The sequence below is a fragment of the Chiloscyllium plagiosum genome, unplaced genomic scaffold, assembly GCF_037043375.1.
Source record: "Chiloscyllium plagiosum isolate Xiang-an unplaced genomic scaffold, Cpla_swu_hap1 HiC_scaffold_13, whole genome shotgun sequence".
Taxonomy (NCBI): Eukaryota; Metazoa; Chordata; class Chondrichthyes; order Orectolobiformes; family Hemiscylliidae; genus Chiloscyllium; species Chiloscyllium plagiosum.
Genome location: NW_028270151.1, coordinates 63,011,005 through 63,028,270, shown reverse-complemented (window position 1 = coordinate 63,028,270; position 17,266 = coordinate 63,011,005). Strand labels below are relative to the sequence as shown.

Genomic DNA, 17,266 nt, shown 5'->3' with positions numbered 1-17,266 from the left:
TGCCTTTTAAATGTTGTTGATGTACCCACCTCAACCACTTCCATTGGCAGCTCATTCCATACCTGTACCACACCCAGTTGAAAAAAGTTGCCCCTTCAGGTTCCCTTTTATTCTTTCTCCCTCTAGCCTTAAACTGATGTCCTCTAGTCCTCGATTCCCCAACCCTGGGAAAAAGACTACATGCATTCACCCTATCCATGCCTCTCATGATCTTTACATCTCTATAAGATCCCCCCCCCCCTCAGTCTCCTACGCTCTAAAGAAAAAAGTCCTAGCTTGTCCAACCCCTCCCTTTAACTCAGACTATTGAGTCTTGGCAACATTCTTGTAAATTTCTTCAGCACTCTTTCCAGTTTAATAAGATCCTTCCTATAGCAAGGTGACCAAAACTGAACACAATACTCCAAGTGCAAGCTCACCAACATCTTGTAAAACTGCAGCATAACTTCTCAACTTCTATACACAATGCCCTGGCTGATGAAGGCCAGTGTGCATAGAGTTGACCTGTCTACCTGTGACTCCACGTTCAGAGACTGTGCACCTGAATTCCAAGGTCCCTCTGTTCCACCACACTCCTTAAGGCCCTACCATTCACCATGAAACTCCTACCTTGATTTAACTTTTCAAAATGTTAGAGAATGGTTTAAAAAAAACAAGATTGGGAAAGATGTGATTAATAAGAAAATTAGTTTTTTGAAGTTTAAAGGAAAGTGAGTCATAAAGCAAACTAGAAACACCAAGACAGGATTTACTGGTAATTCCCCAAGAACAAGCTGTTGATTGACTAGGCAGGCTTGCACTGGCCGAAGGGACAGCAGCATTGTGGGGTACTTCAGAATGCTGAATTTGAATAGCAAATTGCAGCAACTGAAAATGATCAGAAAGCAGAGTTTAATTTTTAAAAAAATCTGGTTTCTGACTTCCTTTGCTCCAGAATTGAACACAGTTGATAATACAGTGGTGGGCAGACAGATAAATCTGTAATCAGGACAACCCTAACACAGAAGTCCAGTGAGGTTCTAATTAACCCAGTTAAAATGGAATATGTCAGTGCTGAATTCACAATTAATTCCAGGTCTCTTTTCAAACTTTATTTTGCTAATTCTTTTTCCTTTTTGAAGAAAAGCTGAGAGAGTGGGGAATTTGCCACAACCAGAAAAATAAGGGAGGGGCATAGACATGGTTGAAGTGAGTGAGTTATATAAACTGGACAAAAAGGAAGCACAAGGCTGGAGAAAACTAATTTAACAATGCGTAAGTCCTAGTGAGACAAAAAAACATTTCCACCCATGATGCAGTACACACTTGGAAATAGTCTCTGAGAAAGTAGTTGCTTGTGATGGGGTTGGATGGGAGTGGTAGGGAGAGTGGGGGGAAAAGAATTAAATAACTCCTCAAAATTAGTGAGAAACTGGTCAGTTATCAAGGAAAGGAATTAAAGTTTAATGTGAGGCTAATTTCGAGGAAGATGGGAAAAGGTGTTTATTTTTCTTATCCAATGTGATGTAAAGAGATTGGTAATAGAGGAAACCTCACTGGAGATACTAGCTAAAGTCAGATAATGCAATCATTGACCTTAAAATGTTAACAGTTTCTCTCTCCAGAGATGCTGCCTGAACCAACTATTTCTTGCATTATTTTGTTACTGAATGATTTTTCTTGAAATCTTGATTTTATATAATGTTTAAGATACATCCTTCATTTCTATCACCTTCACTATTTTAGTGTCTATATTTAACTTTCAGTATCCAGGTCATTTACGTGAACAACAAAAAGTAGATATCCAAGCACAGAAACCCATTGTAAGGAGCGGTTGAGTGATATGCAACCAAAAATTACAGCACTCACTCAGATGAATTGTACTTTACTTTCAATGTTATGAGCTTAATTAAAAACATTTCTTTGTCTTTATGTAAAAAGATGTTCCTAAAGTTGAAAACTATTAAAAAGGAATTCATTGTCCACATAGCAAAGATTTATAACGATATTTTATGCTGTATGAGGAAATTATAAACATTTACTTGGAGAAAAAGAGTCTCTTTCTATGAAAAACAAAAAATATTACAGTCAGAAGACACCAGGTTATAGTCCAACAGGTTTACTTGAAATCACAAGCTTTCGGAGCACTGCTCCTTCATCACCTGACTTTGGCCATCCAGCCTGGCACTGGCACCTCCACATCATAAATATTCCATGGTTATTAATAAAGATGCTTAAAAATAAATGAAGAGGTGGAGCAAAATTATTTGATTACAATGGGTTGTTCCCACTAACTGGGAGGTCTAAAACTAGAGGGCATACATGACAGATAAACGGTGATAGATTTCGAAACATAGAAACAGGAGCAGCAGCAGGCCACTCAGCCTCTCAAACCTATCCCACCATTCATCGTGTCATGGCTGATTATCCAACTCAACACCTGTTCCAGCCTTTTTCCCATATCCGTTTGCCCCCATGATCTCTTTAGCCCCAAGTGCTATATCCAACTCCTTCCTGTAATCATGCACGATCTTCTCTCTGTGGTAGTGAATTTCTCATCTCACCCCTAAAGGTTTTACTCCCATATCCTTAGACTGAGACTCCTGATTCTGGACTCCCTGCTCATTGTGATTATCTTTCCTGCGCTTAACCTGTCCAGTCTTGTTGAAGTTTTAGAGGGTTCTGTGGAGATATTCCCTCATTCCTCCGAACTTCCATATGGAAGTGGACGATACTTCAGAAGTATGGCCACTTCCTTTTAAACCTACATTCACCATCTCTTGTCTGGTAGGCTACAGAAGCAATAATCCTCTAATAGAATGGTTTCCACTCTTTGTTTTTGCAGTAAGGTTAAGCTAATTACTCCACTGTAACCCAGTTCAGACCTGGCAACATTTTTAAAGTCTAAGAATTGAATTTTTCCATTTTCCAATAAAATGTTTTTTTGAGAGTGAGATTCATGGCACTCTCACTTGCCATGGCCCCATTTTACTTTTCTCTGCTCTTTATCTCATTAGTCAGCACGGAAACATTCCCTTTGGTCCAACTCATCCATGCCGACCAGATATCCTAAATTAATCTGGTCCCATTTGCCAGCACTTGGCCCATATCTCTCTATGCCCATCCAATTCATATACCCATCCAGGTTCCTTTTAAATATTGTAATTGTACCAGCCTCCATCACTTCCTCTGGCATCTCATTCTACACACACACCACCCTCTGCATGAAAAAGTTGCCCCTTCGACCCTTTTTAAATCTTTCCCCTCTCGCCTTAAACCATGCCTTCAAGTTCTGGACTCCCACACCTCAGTGAAAAGACTCTGTCTATTTACCCTATCCATGCCCCTCTATAAGGTCACCCCTCAGCCTCCGATACTCCAGGGAAAAAGAGCCCTAGCTTACTCAGTCTCTCACTACTGCTCAAACTCTCCAACCTGACAACATCTTTGTAAATCAGGACAGGTTTTATACGCTTAATGGTAAGGTCCTGGGGTGTGTTGCTGAACAAAGATCTTGGAGTGCAGGTTCATAATTCCTTGAAAGTGGAGTCACGGGTAGATAGGACAGTGAAGGCAGTGTTTCGTATGCTTTCCTTTATTGGTCAGCGCATTGAGTATCAGGAGTTGGGAGGTAATGTGGCTGTACAGGACATTGGTTAGACTACTTTTGGAATAGTGTGTATAATTCGGAAGGATGTTCTGAAACTTCATGCAACTGGCTTCTCTGCTGTCCATCTTGTAGAACGATGCAGATGGAGAGGCAGATGTGCTCACCGCTAGATTAGAGTGGTGCTGGAAAAGCACAGCAGTCAGGCAGCATCTGAGGAGCAGGAAAATTGACGTTTTGGGCAAAAGCTCTTCAATCGCATTTTGAGAGGGAGAGGGTACAATTGGAAGTGACAATATTTCTGTTGAATAAAAGGGAACTATGGAGCTATGAGGGAGGAGCTGGCCAAAGTTCAATGGTGCAATACCTTAGCAGGGATGACAGTGGAGGAACAATGGTGGATATTTCTGTGTATAATGCAGAAGATGCAGGATCAGTTCATTCCAAAAAGGAAGAAAGATCCTAGGAGGAGGCATGGGTGGCCATGGCTGACGAGGGAAGTTAAGAAACATATAAAGTTAAAAGAGAAAAAGTATAACATAGCAAAGATAAGTGGGAAAACAGAGGTCTGGGAAGCTTTTAAAGAACAACAGAGGATTACTAAGAAGGAAATACGCAGAGAAAAAATGAGGTACGAAGGTAAATTGGCCAAAAATATAAAGGAGGATAGTAAAAGCTTTTTTAAGTATGTGAAAGGCAAAAAAATGGTTAAGACTAAAATTGGGCCCTTGAAGACAGAAACAGGGGATTATATTACGGGGAACAGAGAAATGGCAGAAGAATTGAATTGGTACTTCAGATCTGCGTTCACTGGGGAAGACACAAGCAATCTCCCTGAGGTAATAGTGGCTGAAGGACCTGAACTGAAGGGAATTTATATTTGCTAGGAATTGGTATTGGAGAGACTGTTAGGTCTGAAGGTTGATAAGTCCCTGGGGCCTGATGGTCTACATCCCAGGGTACTGAAGGAGGTGGCTGGAGAAATCGTGGATGCGTTGGTGATTATTTTCCAGACTTGGATAGATTCGGGATCAGTTCCTGCGGATTGGAGGGTGGCTAATGTTGTACCACTTTTTAAGAAAGGTGGGAGAGAGAAAGCAGGAAATTATAGACCAGTTAGTGACCTTAGTAGTGAGAAAGATGCTGGAGTCTATTATAAAGGATGAAATTACAACATATCTGGATAGTAGTAACAGGATAAGTCAGAGTCAGCATGGATTTATGAAGGGGAAATCATGCTTGACTAATCTTCTGGAATATTTTGAGGATGTAACTCCGAAGATGGACGAGGGAGATCCAGTAGATGAAGCGTACCTGGACTTTCAGAACGCTTTTGATAAAGTCCCACATAGGAGGTTAGTGAGCAAAATTAGGGCGCATGGTATTGGGGGCAAAGTACTAACTTGGATTGAAAGTTGGTTGGCTGATATGAAGCAAAGAGTAGTGATAAACGGCTCCATTTCGGAATGGCAGGCAGTGACCAGTGGGATACCGCAGGGATCAGTGCTGGGACCGCAGCTTTTTGCAATATATGTTAATGATATAGAAGATGGTATTAGTAATAACATTAGCAAATTTGCTGATGATACTAAGCTGGGTGGCAGGGTGAAATGTGAGGAGGATGTTAGGAGATTACAGGGTGACCTGAACAAGTTAGGTGAGTGGTCAGATGCATGGCAGATGCAGTTTAATGTGGATAAATGTATGGTTATCCACTTTGGTGGCAAGAACAGGAAGGCAGATTATTACCTAAATGGAATCAATTTAGGTAAAGGGGCAGTACAGAGAGATCTGGGTGTTCTTGTACACCAGTCAATGAAGGTAAGCATGCAGGTACAGCAGGAAGTGAAGAAGGCTAATAGCATGCTGGCCTTCATAACAAGAGGGATTGAGTATAGAAGCAAAGAGGTTCTTCTGCAGCTGTACAGGGCCCTGGTGAGACCACACCTGGAGTACTGTGTGCAGTTCTGTTCTCCAAATTTGAGGAAAGACATTCTGGCTATTGACAGAGTGCAGCGTAGGTTCACGAGGTCAATTCCTGGAATGGCGGGACTACCTTACGCTGAAAGAGTGGAGCGACTGGGCTTGTATACCCTTGAGTTTAGAAGACTGAGAGGGGATCTGATTGAGACATATAAGATTATTAAAGGATTGGACACTCTGGAGGCAGGAAACATGTTTCCGCTGATGGGTGAGTGCCGAACCAGAGGACACAGCTTAAAAATACGGGGTAGACCATTTAGGACAGAAATGAGGAGAAACTTCTTCACCCAGAGAGTGGTGGCTGTGTGGAATGCTCTGCCCCAGAGGGCAGTGGAGGCCCAGTCTCTGGATTCATTTAAGAAAGAGTTGGATAGAGCTCTCAAGGATAGTGGAATCAAGGGTTATGGAGATAAGACAGGAACAGGATACTGATTAAGGATGATCAGCCATGATCATATTGAATGGTGGTACAGGCTTGAAGGGCAGAATGGCCTACTCCTGCACCTATTGTCTATTGTCTTATCAGGATTCCTGATGAAGGGCTTTTGCCCGAAACGTCAATTTTCCAGCTCCTCAGATGCTGCCCTGACCTCCTGTGCTTTTCCAGCATCACTCTAATCTCGACTCTGATTTCCAGTATCTGCAGTACTCACTTCCACCTAGATGTGCGCACCACTGCCAGGACTGTGAGATATTTGCCACCATGCTTAGAGCCCAGCTCCACAGCATTTTGGGCCACAAACTGCCTTTTGCAGTCTAGTTCTCCTGAGGAGAAATCTAGAAAGGCAGGCCAGCTCCTTGATCTATTAACAGGTGGTGCTGGTGGTCAGCGTGATGGAAGGAAGGTTACTGCTTATTCCTGCTGGTAAGGGGAAAGAGACCATGCCACCAGGCTCAGCTAGCCTGGACTAAGGTAGTAGCACAGGTAAATGCAGCATGCCCATGGAAATGCAATACACAGTGCAGGGGAAAGTTCATGATTTTCGCAGAATTATAGAATCCCTATATTGCTGAAAGAAGCCACTCGGCCCATTGAGTCTGCACGGACCCTCCAAAGAGTCTCTCACCCTCTTCCTTTCACTCCATTATATATAGTTTATAATGGAGGGTCCGTTATTATATAGTTAGCCCATCTAGCCAGCACTATCCTGGACATTATGGGAGAATTTAGCATGGCGAATCCACCTAACCTGCACATCTTTAGACTGAGAGAGGAAACCAGAGCACTGACACCTGGAATTGAACCTAGGTCCCTGCTGCTGTGAGGCAGCAGTGCTAACCACTGAGCCACAGTGCTGCCCAAGAGAAAAAGAAAGAGTGAACACTTGGAGTCATCTGCTCTGAAGGACAATCATACCAGATTCAAGATATTAACTGTTTCTCACTCCACCAATGCTACCAATCCTGTTAAGCTTCTCAAGCATTCAGTGTTTGTTTCAAATTTCCAGCATCTGCAAAACTTTGCTTTCATTTGGATAAAGAGTGAACTGGTTACCTTTCTGTCCACCTTTAGATAATTCATATTCAACATTTATACAGATCTAGATAATTTGAAAATTGGATGCATGGTATATTTCGTATGATAAGATCTTTGAGGAAACATTAAGTTCATTACCTCTTCTCTCTGAACATCCATGTTCCAAACTACAATACCTCCATCAGCAGCACAGGAAATCAGCTGCCGTGTTAGTTGTAAGTAGCAGAGAGATTGCACTTTGTCACTGTAAACAAATCAGAAATCTGTTAAACATGAAGAGTCCCATTACTAAAATATACATCTATTGAATTCAGCTACAGCATTTTTATTAAAATGTTTTTGGCAGAGTCAAACAGGCATCATCGGATAGGCTAAAGAATTTCCACCCTTATCTTAATTTAAGGTTATTTATTCTTCATTCAATGGTTTATCAATATTTCATGTAGACTTTGATCCCTTTGATGCAGAGGGTATACCATTGCTAACTATGTAATGTAGAGATTTCTGCAATCTAGCTATTAGTTTGATGGATCAGTGAGATTAGATTAGATTACTTATAGTGTGGAAACAGGCCCGTTGGCCCAACAAGTCCACACCGATCCTCCGAAGAGCAACCCACCCAGACCCACTCCCCTGCATTTACCCCTTCACCTAACACTACAGATAACTTAGCACGGCCAATTCACCTAACCTGTGCATCTTTTGGACTGTGGGAGGAAACCGGAACAACCAGAGGAAACCCACACAGACATGGAGGGAATGTGCAAACTCCGCACAGACAGTTGCCCAAGGCGGGAATTGAACCCAGGTCCCTGACGCTGTGAGGCAGCAGTGCTAACCACTGTGCCACCGTGCCGCCCTGATGTTTGTGCATAGGTACAACTCTGAATGTGTACACAAAATACATAAAGATTGAATCTTTTCTCCAAGTTAAAATATCCAAATAAATTTAGTTAATTAGAAATACAAAGATAATTCATTAACTGCGCTGCATAATATCAAACAGCAACACCCAGCCTCATTCCTGATGAAGAGCTTTTGCCCGAAACATCGATTTTCCTGCTCCTCGGATGCTGCCTGACCGCTGTGCTTTTCCAGCACCACACTCTCGACTCTAACCTCCAGAATCTGCAGTCCTCACTTTCACCACTGTTCATAACATGTTAGTTTTCTCAGTAACTTGTCCTGATCATATGTAATCAGTTCCACAAAAAAGAAAGTCCTCAATTGAGAAAATTAATTCATTACATTTTAGTTTGACTTGAAGAAAGATTTAGCCAACATAACATCAATTTACATAAACCTCCATCTAACAAACTCCAAAATGTAGCTACAACCATTTTTGGTTTTAATAGATTATACTTTGGAAACAAAATTGTGCACATAATTCCACATACGCTGATTTTTAGAGCCAATATTTTAAGAACTAGCAGCAGTTATGAAAATTATTTACATCTTCAATAATATAAGCCAATCTAAGCTAAATCAAGGTGAAATCTAGGAGAAATGCAACTCAGATATGTACATCAGGTTCGGAGTTGAACACTGGGAGGGTGCAGAGCACATCGGACACTAAGATACAGGCCACAATCGGACTCATACCACGGTCTGTAGCTGGGTAAACAGCCTGTCTGTCTGAAATATGGCCACTTTGTGGGCAACTTACAACTGTTGCTGAACTCCAATGCACGGAGCTGGCACTTTTAAAAAAAGACAACAGAAAGGAAAACTATAAAAAGTAGCATTTTCAAAAAGATATACTTGTCTGTAGCCAGGAGCAACAGAAACTCACACAAGTTCATGTGCTGATCTGAATAAGGGTGAAGAGGAGTTGGTGCTGATGGTGGTGGTTGGGGGCGGGTGTGGTGGAGAAGGTGGGTGAAGAAAGAGGAAAAACCTTTTCACCCAGGAGGGTGGTGGAGGGTTAAGGCAGGAAACCTCAGAATCTTTAAAAAAGGTATTTTGGTGGGTATTTGAAGTGTCATAACATTCAAGGCTATGGACCTCATGCAGGAAGGGAGACTAGTGTATTTTTGACATTATAGGCTAGATGGGCTGAAGGGCCTCCTCTTTACTGTGAAGACTAACCCATTAAGATTAACAATATCTGCCTCTTTATAAATGTTAGGAGAAAGTGAGGACTGCAGATGCTGAAGAAGGGCTCATGCCTGAAACGTCAATTCTCCTGCTCCTTGGATGCTGCCTGAACTGCTGGGCTTTTCCAACAACACATTTTCAGCTCTTTATACATGTTAGCCAATCTAGATTTAACTTGCATATTGTTCGCATTTAATAAATCCCGCCTGACACAAATTAGAGTCATAGAGATGTATAGCATGGAAACAAACCCTTCGGTCCAACGCATCCACGCCGACCAGATATCCCAACCCAATCTAGTCTCACCTGCCAGCACCCGGTCCATATCCCTCCAAACCTTCCTATTCATATACCCATCCAAATGACTTTTAAATGTTGCAATTGTACCAGCCTCCACCACATCCTCTGGCAGCTCATTCCATACACGTACTATCCTCTGTGTGAAAAGGTTGCCCCTTAGGTCTCTGTTATATCTTTCCCCTCTCACCCTAAACCTATGCCCTCTAGTTCTGGACTCCCCAATCCCAGGGAAAAGACTTTGCCTATTTATCCTATCCATGCCCCTCATAATTTTATAAACCTCTATAAGGTCACCCCTCAGCCTCCGACACTCCAGGGAAAACAGCCCCAGCCTGTTCAGCCTCTCCCTGTAGCTCAGATCCTCCAACCCTGGCAACATCCTTGTAAATCTTTTCTGAACCCTTTCAAGTTTCACAACATCTTTCCGATAGGAAGGAGACCAGAATTGCATGCAATATTCCAACAGTGGCCTAACCAATGTCCTGTACAGCCGCAACATGACCTCCCAACTCCTGTACTCAATACTCTAATAAAGGAAAGCATACAAAACACCTTCTTCACTATCCTATCTATTTGGGACTCCACTTTCAAGGAGCTATGAACCTGCACTCCAAGGTCTCTTTGTTCAACAACACTCCCCAGGACCTTACCATTAAGTGTATAAGTCCTGTTAAGATTTGTTTTCCCAAAATGCAGCACCTCGCACTTAGCTGAATTAAACTTCATCTGCCACTTCTCAGCCCATTGGCCCATCTGGTCAAGATCCTGTTGTAATCTGAGGTAACCCTCTTCGCTGCCCACTACACCTCCAATTTTGGTGTCATCTGCAAATTTACTAACTGTACCTCTTATCCTCACATCTAAATCATTTATGTAAATGACAAAAAGTGGAGGGCCCAGCACCGATCGTTGTGGCACTCCACTGATCACAGGCCTTCAGTCTGAAAAACAACCCTCCACCACCACCCTCTGTCTTCTACCTTTGAACCAGTTCTGTATCCAAATGGCTAGTTCTCCTGTATTCCATGAGATCTAACCTAGCTAATCAGTCTCCCAAAGGGGAACCTTGTCGAACGCCTTACTGAAGCCCATATAGATCACATCTACTGCTCTGCCCTCAATCTTCTTTGTTACTTCATCAAAAAACTCAATCAAATTTGTGAGACATGATTTCCCACACACAAAGCCATGTTGACTATCCCGAATCAGTCCTTGCCTTTCCAAATACATGTACATCCTGTCCCTCAGGATTCCCTCCATCAACTTGCCCACCACTGAGGTCAGGCTCACCGGTCTATAGTTCCCTGGCTTGTCTTTACCACCCTTCTTAAACAGTGGCACCATGTTAGCCAACCTACAGTCTTCCGGCACTTCACCTGTGACTATCAATGATACAAATATCTCAGCAAGAGGCCCAGCAATCACTTCTCTAGCTTCCCACAGAGTGCTCGGGTACACCTGATTAGGTCCTGGGGATTTATCCACCTTTAACCGTGTATTCCCAATTCCTCCGCCTCCGCCGGATCTGCTCCAGGAGGACCAGTTCCACCACAGAACACACCAGATGGCCTCCTTCTTTAGAGACCGTAATTTCCCTTCCCACGTGGTTAAAGATGCCCTCCAAAGCATCTCATCTACATCCCGCACCTCCAACTGTAACAAGGACAGAACGCCCCTGGTGCTCACCTTCCACCCTACCAACCTTCGCATAAACCAAATCATCCGCCGACATTTCTGCCACCTCCAAACAGACCCCACCACCAGGGACATATTTCCCTCCCCACCCCTTTCCACCTTCCGCAAAGACCGTTCCCTCCGTGACTACCTGGTCAGGTCCACGCCCCCCCTACTACCCACCCTCCCATCCTGGCAGTTTCCCCTGCCACCGCAGGAATTGTAAAACCTGCGCCCACACCTCCTCCCTCACCTCTATCCAAGGCCCTAAAGGAGCCTTCCACATCCATCAAAGTTTTACTTGCACATCCACTAATATCATTTATTGTATACGTTGCTCCCGATGCGGTCTCCTCTACATTGGGGAGACTGGACGCCTCCTAGTAGAGCGCTTTCGGGAACATCTCCGGGACACCCTCACCAATCAACAACACCGCCCCGGGGCCCAACATTTCAACTCCCCCTCCCACTCTGCCAAGGACATGGAGGTCCTAGGCCTCCTTCACCGCCGCTCCCTCACTACCAGACGCCTGGAGGAAGAACGCCTCATCTTCCGCCTCGGAACACTTCACCCCAGGGCATCAATGTGGACTTCAACAGCTTCCACATTTCCCCTTCCCCCACCTCATCCTAGTTTCAAACTTCCAGCTCAGCACTGTCCCCATGACTTGTCCGGACTTGTCCGACCTGCCTAGCTCCTTTTCCACCTATCCACTCCACCCTCTCCTCCCTGACCTATCACCTTCATCTCCTCCCCCACTCACCCATTGTACTCTATGCTACTCTCTCCCCACCCCCACCCTCCCCTAGCTTATCTCTCCACGCTTCAGGGTCTCTGCCTTTATTCCTGATGAAGGGCTTTTGCCCGAAACGTCGATTTCAAAGCTCCTTGGATGCTGCCTGAACTGCTGTGTTCTTCCAGCACCACTAATCCAGAATCTGGTTTCCAGCATCTGCAGTCATTGTTTTTTTCCACACAAAAGCCGCCTTGCTGATCTTTGAGGGGCCCTATTCTCTCCCTAGTTACCCTTTTGTCCTTAATATATTTGTAAAAACCCTTTGGATTCTCCTTAATTCCATTTGCCAAAGCTATCTCATGTCCCCGTTTTGCCCTCCCGATTTCCCTCTTAAGTATACTCCTACTTTCTTTATACTCTTCTAAGGATTCACTCGATCTATCCTGTCTATACCTTACATATGCTTCCTTCTTTTTCTTAACCAAACCCTCAATTTCTTTAATCATCCAGCTTTCCCAATACCTACCAGCCTTCCCTTTCACCCTGACAGGAATATACTTTCTCTGGATTCTTGCTATCTCATTTCTGACGGCTTCGCATTTTCTAGCCGTCCCTTTACCTGCGATCATCTGCCTCCAATCAGCTTTTGAAAGTTCTTGTCTAATACTGTCAAAGTTGGCCTTTCTCCAATTTAGAACTTCAACTTTTAGATCTGGTCTATCCTTTTCCATCACTATTTTAAAACGAATAGAATTATGGTCACTGGCCCAAAGTGCTCCCCCACTGACACCTCAGTCACCTGCCCTGCCTTATTTCCCAAGAGTAGGTCAAGTTTTGCACCTTCTCTAGTAGGTATATCCACATACTGAATCAGAAAATTGTCTTGTACACACAAATTCCTCTCCATCTAAACCTTTAACACTATGGCAGTCCCAGTCGATGTTTGGAAAGTTAAAATCCCCTACCATAACCACCATATTATTCTTACAGATAGCTGAGATCTCCTTACAAGTTTGTTTCTCAATTTCCCGCTGACTATTGGGGGGTCTATATTACAATCCCAATAAGGTGATCATCCCTTTCTTATTTCTCAGTTCCACTGATCATAACATGTTAGTTTTCTCAGTAACCTGTCCTGATCATATGTAATCAGTTCCACAAAAAAGAAAGTCCTCAATTGAGAAAATTAATTCATTACATTTTAGTTTGACTTGAAGAAAGATTTAGCCAACATAACATCAATAACATAAATAACTTGCCTGGATGTATTTCCAGGAATATCCTCCCTCAGCACAGCTGTAATGCTATCTCTTATCAAAAATGCCACTCCCCCTCCTCTTTTGCCTCCCTTTCTATCCTTCCGTAGCATTTGTATCCTGGAACATTCAGCTGCCAGTCCTGCCCTCCCTGAGCCATGTTTCAGTAATTGCTATGATATCCCAGTCCCATGTTCCTAACCATGCCCTGAGTTCATCTGCCTTCCCTGTTACGCCCCTTGCATTGAAATAAATGCAGTTTAATTTATTAGTCCTACCTTGTCCCTGCCTGCCCTAACTGTTTGACTCACGTCTGTTCTCAGCTGTACCCGTCTCAGATCGATCTCTTTCCTCACTATCTCCCTGGGTCCCACCTCCCCACCCCACCACCACCCCACCCCCTCCCCCCACCTTACTAGTTTAAAATCCTCCCAAGCAGTTCTAGCAAATTTCACTGCTATTTTCCTTCTCCCATACACCAGCTCCTCAGCCATGCATTCATCTGCTCTATCCTCCTCTTCCTGCCCTCACTAGCTCGTAGCACTGGGAGTAATCCAGATATTACTACCCTTGAGGACCTCCTTTTTAAATTTCTGTCTAACTCGCTGTAATCTCCCTTCAGAATCTCAATCTTTTCCCTTCCAGTGTCGTTGGTTCCAATGTGGACAATAACTCCTGCTGGCCCCTCTCTCCCGTGAGAACATTCTGCACCCTCTCTGAGACATCCTTGATCCTGGCACCAGGGAAACAACACACCATTCTGCTTTTTCTCTGCTGGCCACAGAAACGTCTGTCTGTACCTCTGACTACAGAATCCCCTATCACAATTGATCTCTTGGAAGCCGACATACCCCTCGTTGCATTAGAGCCAGTCTCAATACCAGAAACTTGGCTGTTTGTGCTATGTTCCCCCGAGAATCCATCACCCCCTACATTTTCCAAAACAGCATACCTGTTTGAAATGGGTCTATCCACAAAAGACTCCTGCTCTAGTTGCCTACCTCTCTTACCCTTCCTAGAGTTAACCCATCTATGTGACTGTATCTGAGACTTTCCCCCCTTCCTATAACTGCCATCCATCACATACTGTTGCTGTTGCAAATTCCTCATTGCTTCTATTTGTCTCTCCAACCGATCCACTTGATCTGATAAGATTCGCATCCAAAAGCATTTATGGCAGATATATTCCGCAGTAACCCTTAAACTCTCTTTGAACTCCCACATCTGACAAGAAGTACAAAGGCCATTTTTGCTCCTTCACAATCTACAGACCCAGAAAATAACACTGTCTTATTCCTCTACAAACACTGCCCCAGGTTAAATTAATAGCTATGGCTTATATTTTAAGTTTAATCAAGAGACTAATCTCCAAAAACATAATCAAGAAAGAACCCACTGTACTCACTAATTCAGCCTTTCTCTTGGACAGACTTAAAATAACAATTAACTTATCTGATTCTATGCTGTGAACTTCACCCAATAGTTCCTCCAAGATTAGTTGTGAATTTCACTGTTTGTTAATTTTCCCAGATGCACTCCGATGTCCAGCGATACACGAATTCAAACAGCAAAGGCAGTAACTGTGCAGGTTTTCTCTCTCTCTCTCTCCTGCACTGTCCTCACCATGTGTTTCCTTTGTCTGCTCTTCTCCCTTTTAAACTGCTGTTGTTTTGACTTTTTTTCCCCCAAAGTTCCAAAACAATACAGCAGCATATAAAACAGTAATTGCTGCTCCTGGAATTCGAGAAAATCACCTCCAACATCTAAAATACCTCTTAAAAAAAAAGAGCAGCTCTTACAGCCAGAAATTTATCCCGTCCTCCATCCTGGATTACCCAGAATCCTCCTTCTTAATAAGGGTCTTGGTCTAAAATGCAAGCCCACTGTTTTCACTTTCATATGTTTGCAAATCAATTGTGTTTTTCTAACATTTATTTTTATTTAACAATTCAAAAACTTGGAATGTCTAGTTATCTTGGATCGAGTCAGAAGTCACACTATCCCAGGTTATAGAGCAACTGGTTTATTTGAAATCACAAGCTTTGAAAACACTGCCCTTTCACCTGACGAAGGAAGAGAGCTCTGAAAGCTTGTGATTTCAAATCAACCAGTTGGAGTATAACCTAGTATCATGTGACTTCTGACTTTGTTCATCCCACTGGCACCTCCACATATCTTGGATGGCCAGACAGTTACTTCAGCAATGTAGACTGGAGTTGCACATCAGGACCACATGGAACCCCTGACACAGCAGACTTCAGGTGAATCCCTGGGAAATTAAACCTATGATAGGCACACCATTGCTGGACCAGGCAATTCTCTGATGCAAAGCGATACTCTGCCAGCCACCAGCCTGACCCTGGCCCCACACACATTAGACTCTATGCACCTTCAAACTACCTATGCACTCATACATTCAGCTGGCATTCTATCCATCTAGCACCTTGCCCACCTCACAGACCTGGGTGAGAGTGTTAATGTAATTACCTCTCCGGTTTGGCACCTCACATTTACATGATCTACTTAGCCTTTCACAGAAGTTATCAAAGTGGCTGGCTGTGCTGTTGGACATTTAAGTCTCATAACAGCAATTAATCGCTGCAAAAAAGTGCTTCTACAAAGATTGTCTTCACGTCTGGTTTCCTGGAGAGGATTGCAACAGATGCACCCTAGACAGCAATCCCCAGCACAAAGGCCTTGTCTTTTGATTTTTTACGTTTTTAAAAACTGTGCACTGCAACATGAAAGTGCTTTTAATCACAGTAATTTACCAGGATGGCTGCATAATTTGACAGCAAGGAAATGGTTACCAATTGTGAATTGTTTTGTGGTTGTGGGTTCCCACAATATACGGATGATCAAGAGCCAAGGAATTACTTAAGTGAAATATGATTCTCAGGTAAGTGAGCAGTTTGGAGTTGGAAACAGGTTAGAGAGACACAGGCACACAGAGAAAGAGAGATAGAAATGTGTGCTGCTATTTTCCCCAGGATAAGATGCCTCTTCTCAGTGTTTAACTTAAAGAAAAGCAGTTACTTTTCCTCCTGCAGCTACTCTGAGCTGTGACTTTGGAATTGATAAGTCAGAGACATTTTCGGATGAAGCATTCTGTACTTCTTTCAAGCCAGTGAAAAGTTCCACAGAAAGACAACTGAACATCAAAGGTCTGGCTGGCTGAAGGATCAGCTCAATACTGGAATCAAGAAGCAAAGACCACTGAACTAACTTTGCAAGTTTCTGTACTGCCACATCAGCACACTGCCAAGGATTCTGGAGGATTCTAACCCTGGATTGATGGACTTCTGTCACTAGGCAATAACAGTTTTTCTTCTTCCTACTATCCTTTCTCTCTAACGAACAGAATTATTTACCTCCAGCTAAAGCCTCCTTGAACCACAATCTAAAATGAAGTTTAAAACACCCATGTCTATTCTTTATTTATCCACAATCTAGAAATACAAATCAAACTTAAAGCTTTGCATCAGCCTTTCACTTTAGAGTCAACATTCCCAAATAATAATAATATATTCAGAACACTCACCACTAAGTTTAGTACTAAATGATATATTTTTAAAAATACTCTTTGTAACAATATCCAACATTAAAAGTACTGGTCCAGTTTAACAGAGGTTAAATTCTTTGGTTCAAAGTGATCAAATTAGGACAGAAACAATCGTATGATAGTTTTTTTCCCCAATGAAAATGCACAGAGAGAATTTGTTTCCTGAAGAACAGACTGAAAATTCCATTTAATGATCAACTGATATTTGGTTTTAAGATTTGATTCTAGAAAAATTAGTAATCTGTTATAAAGAATTCTTGTAAAGTTCTTGCTTGGTAAATAGCTTTTATAGATTCTACCCAATGCAATGGGCCAAAACTAACAGCATCATTATTATTTAAACATTACTTGGGTAGCAGAATATTATTAAAATATGAAAAGTATGTGTGTTTTTTGGTGCCCTGAAGATTAATAGTCGAGTTGTAGCAGGTGTAATCTACTCTGAAGAGGAAAAAAAAAGCCACATTTAAGAAGAAGTGTGAATAATTTTGGTTAATTTACCTTCGCAATCATATCAATTATATTTTCTAAATGTCCAAAAACAGACATCCATTGAAGGTTGATATCATGCAATCATCAGGACAGATGCAAGAA

The 17,266-nt window shown here is 42.7% G+C and overlaps 1 protein-coding gene across 1 annotated transcript in view; it reads right to left on the bottom strand.

Annotated features, from left to right (window-relative positions):
- Positions 1-17,266, bottom strand: part of wdfy1 (WD repeat and FYVE domain containing 1) — a 92,022-nt gene that overhangs the window by 26,684 nt on the left and 48,072 nt on the right. The window contains 6 exon segments of the mRNA XM_087993680.1: positions 7,185-7,290; positions 9,638-9,646; positions 10,155-10,178; positions 11,283-11,301; positions 12,600-12,629; positions 14,063-14,094. Of these exon segments, the coding sequence (XP_087849806.1) occupies positions 7,185-7,290; positions 9,638-9,646; positions 10,155-10,178; positions 11,283-11,301; positions 12,600-12,629; positions 14,063-14,094 (220 nt within the window).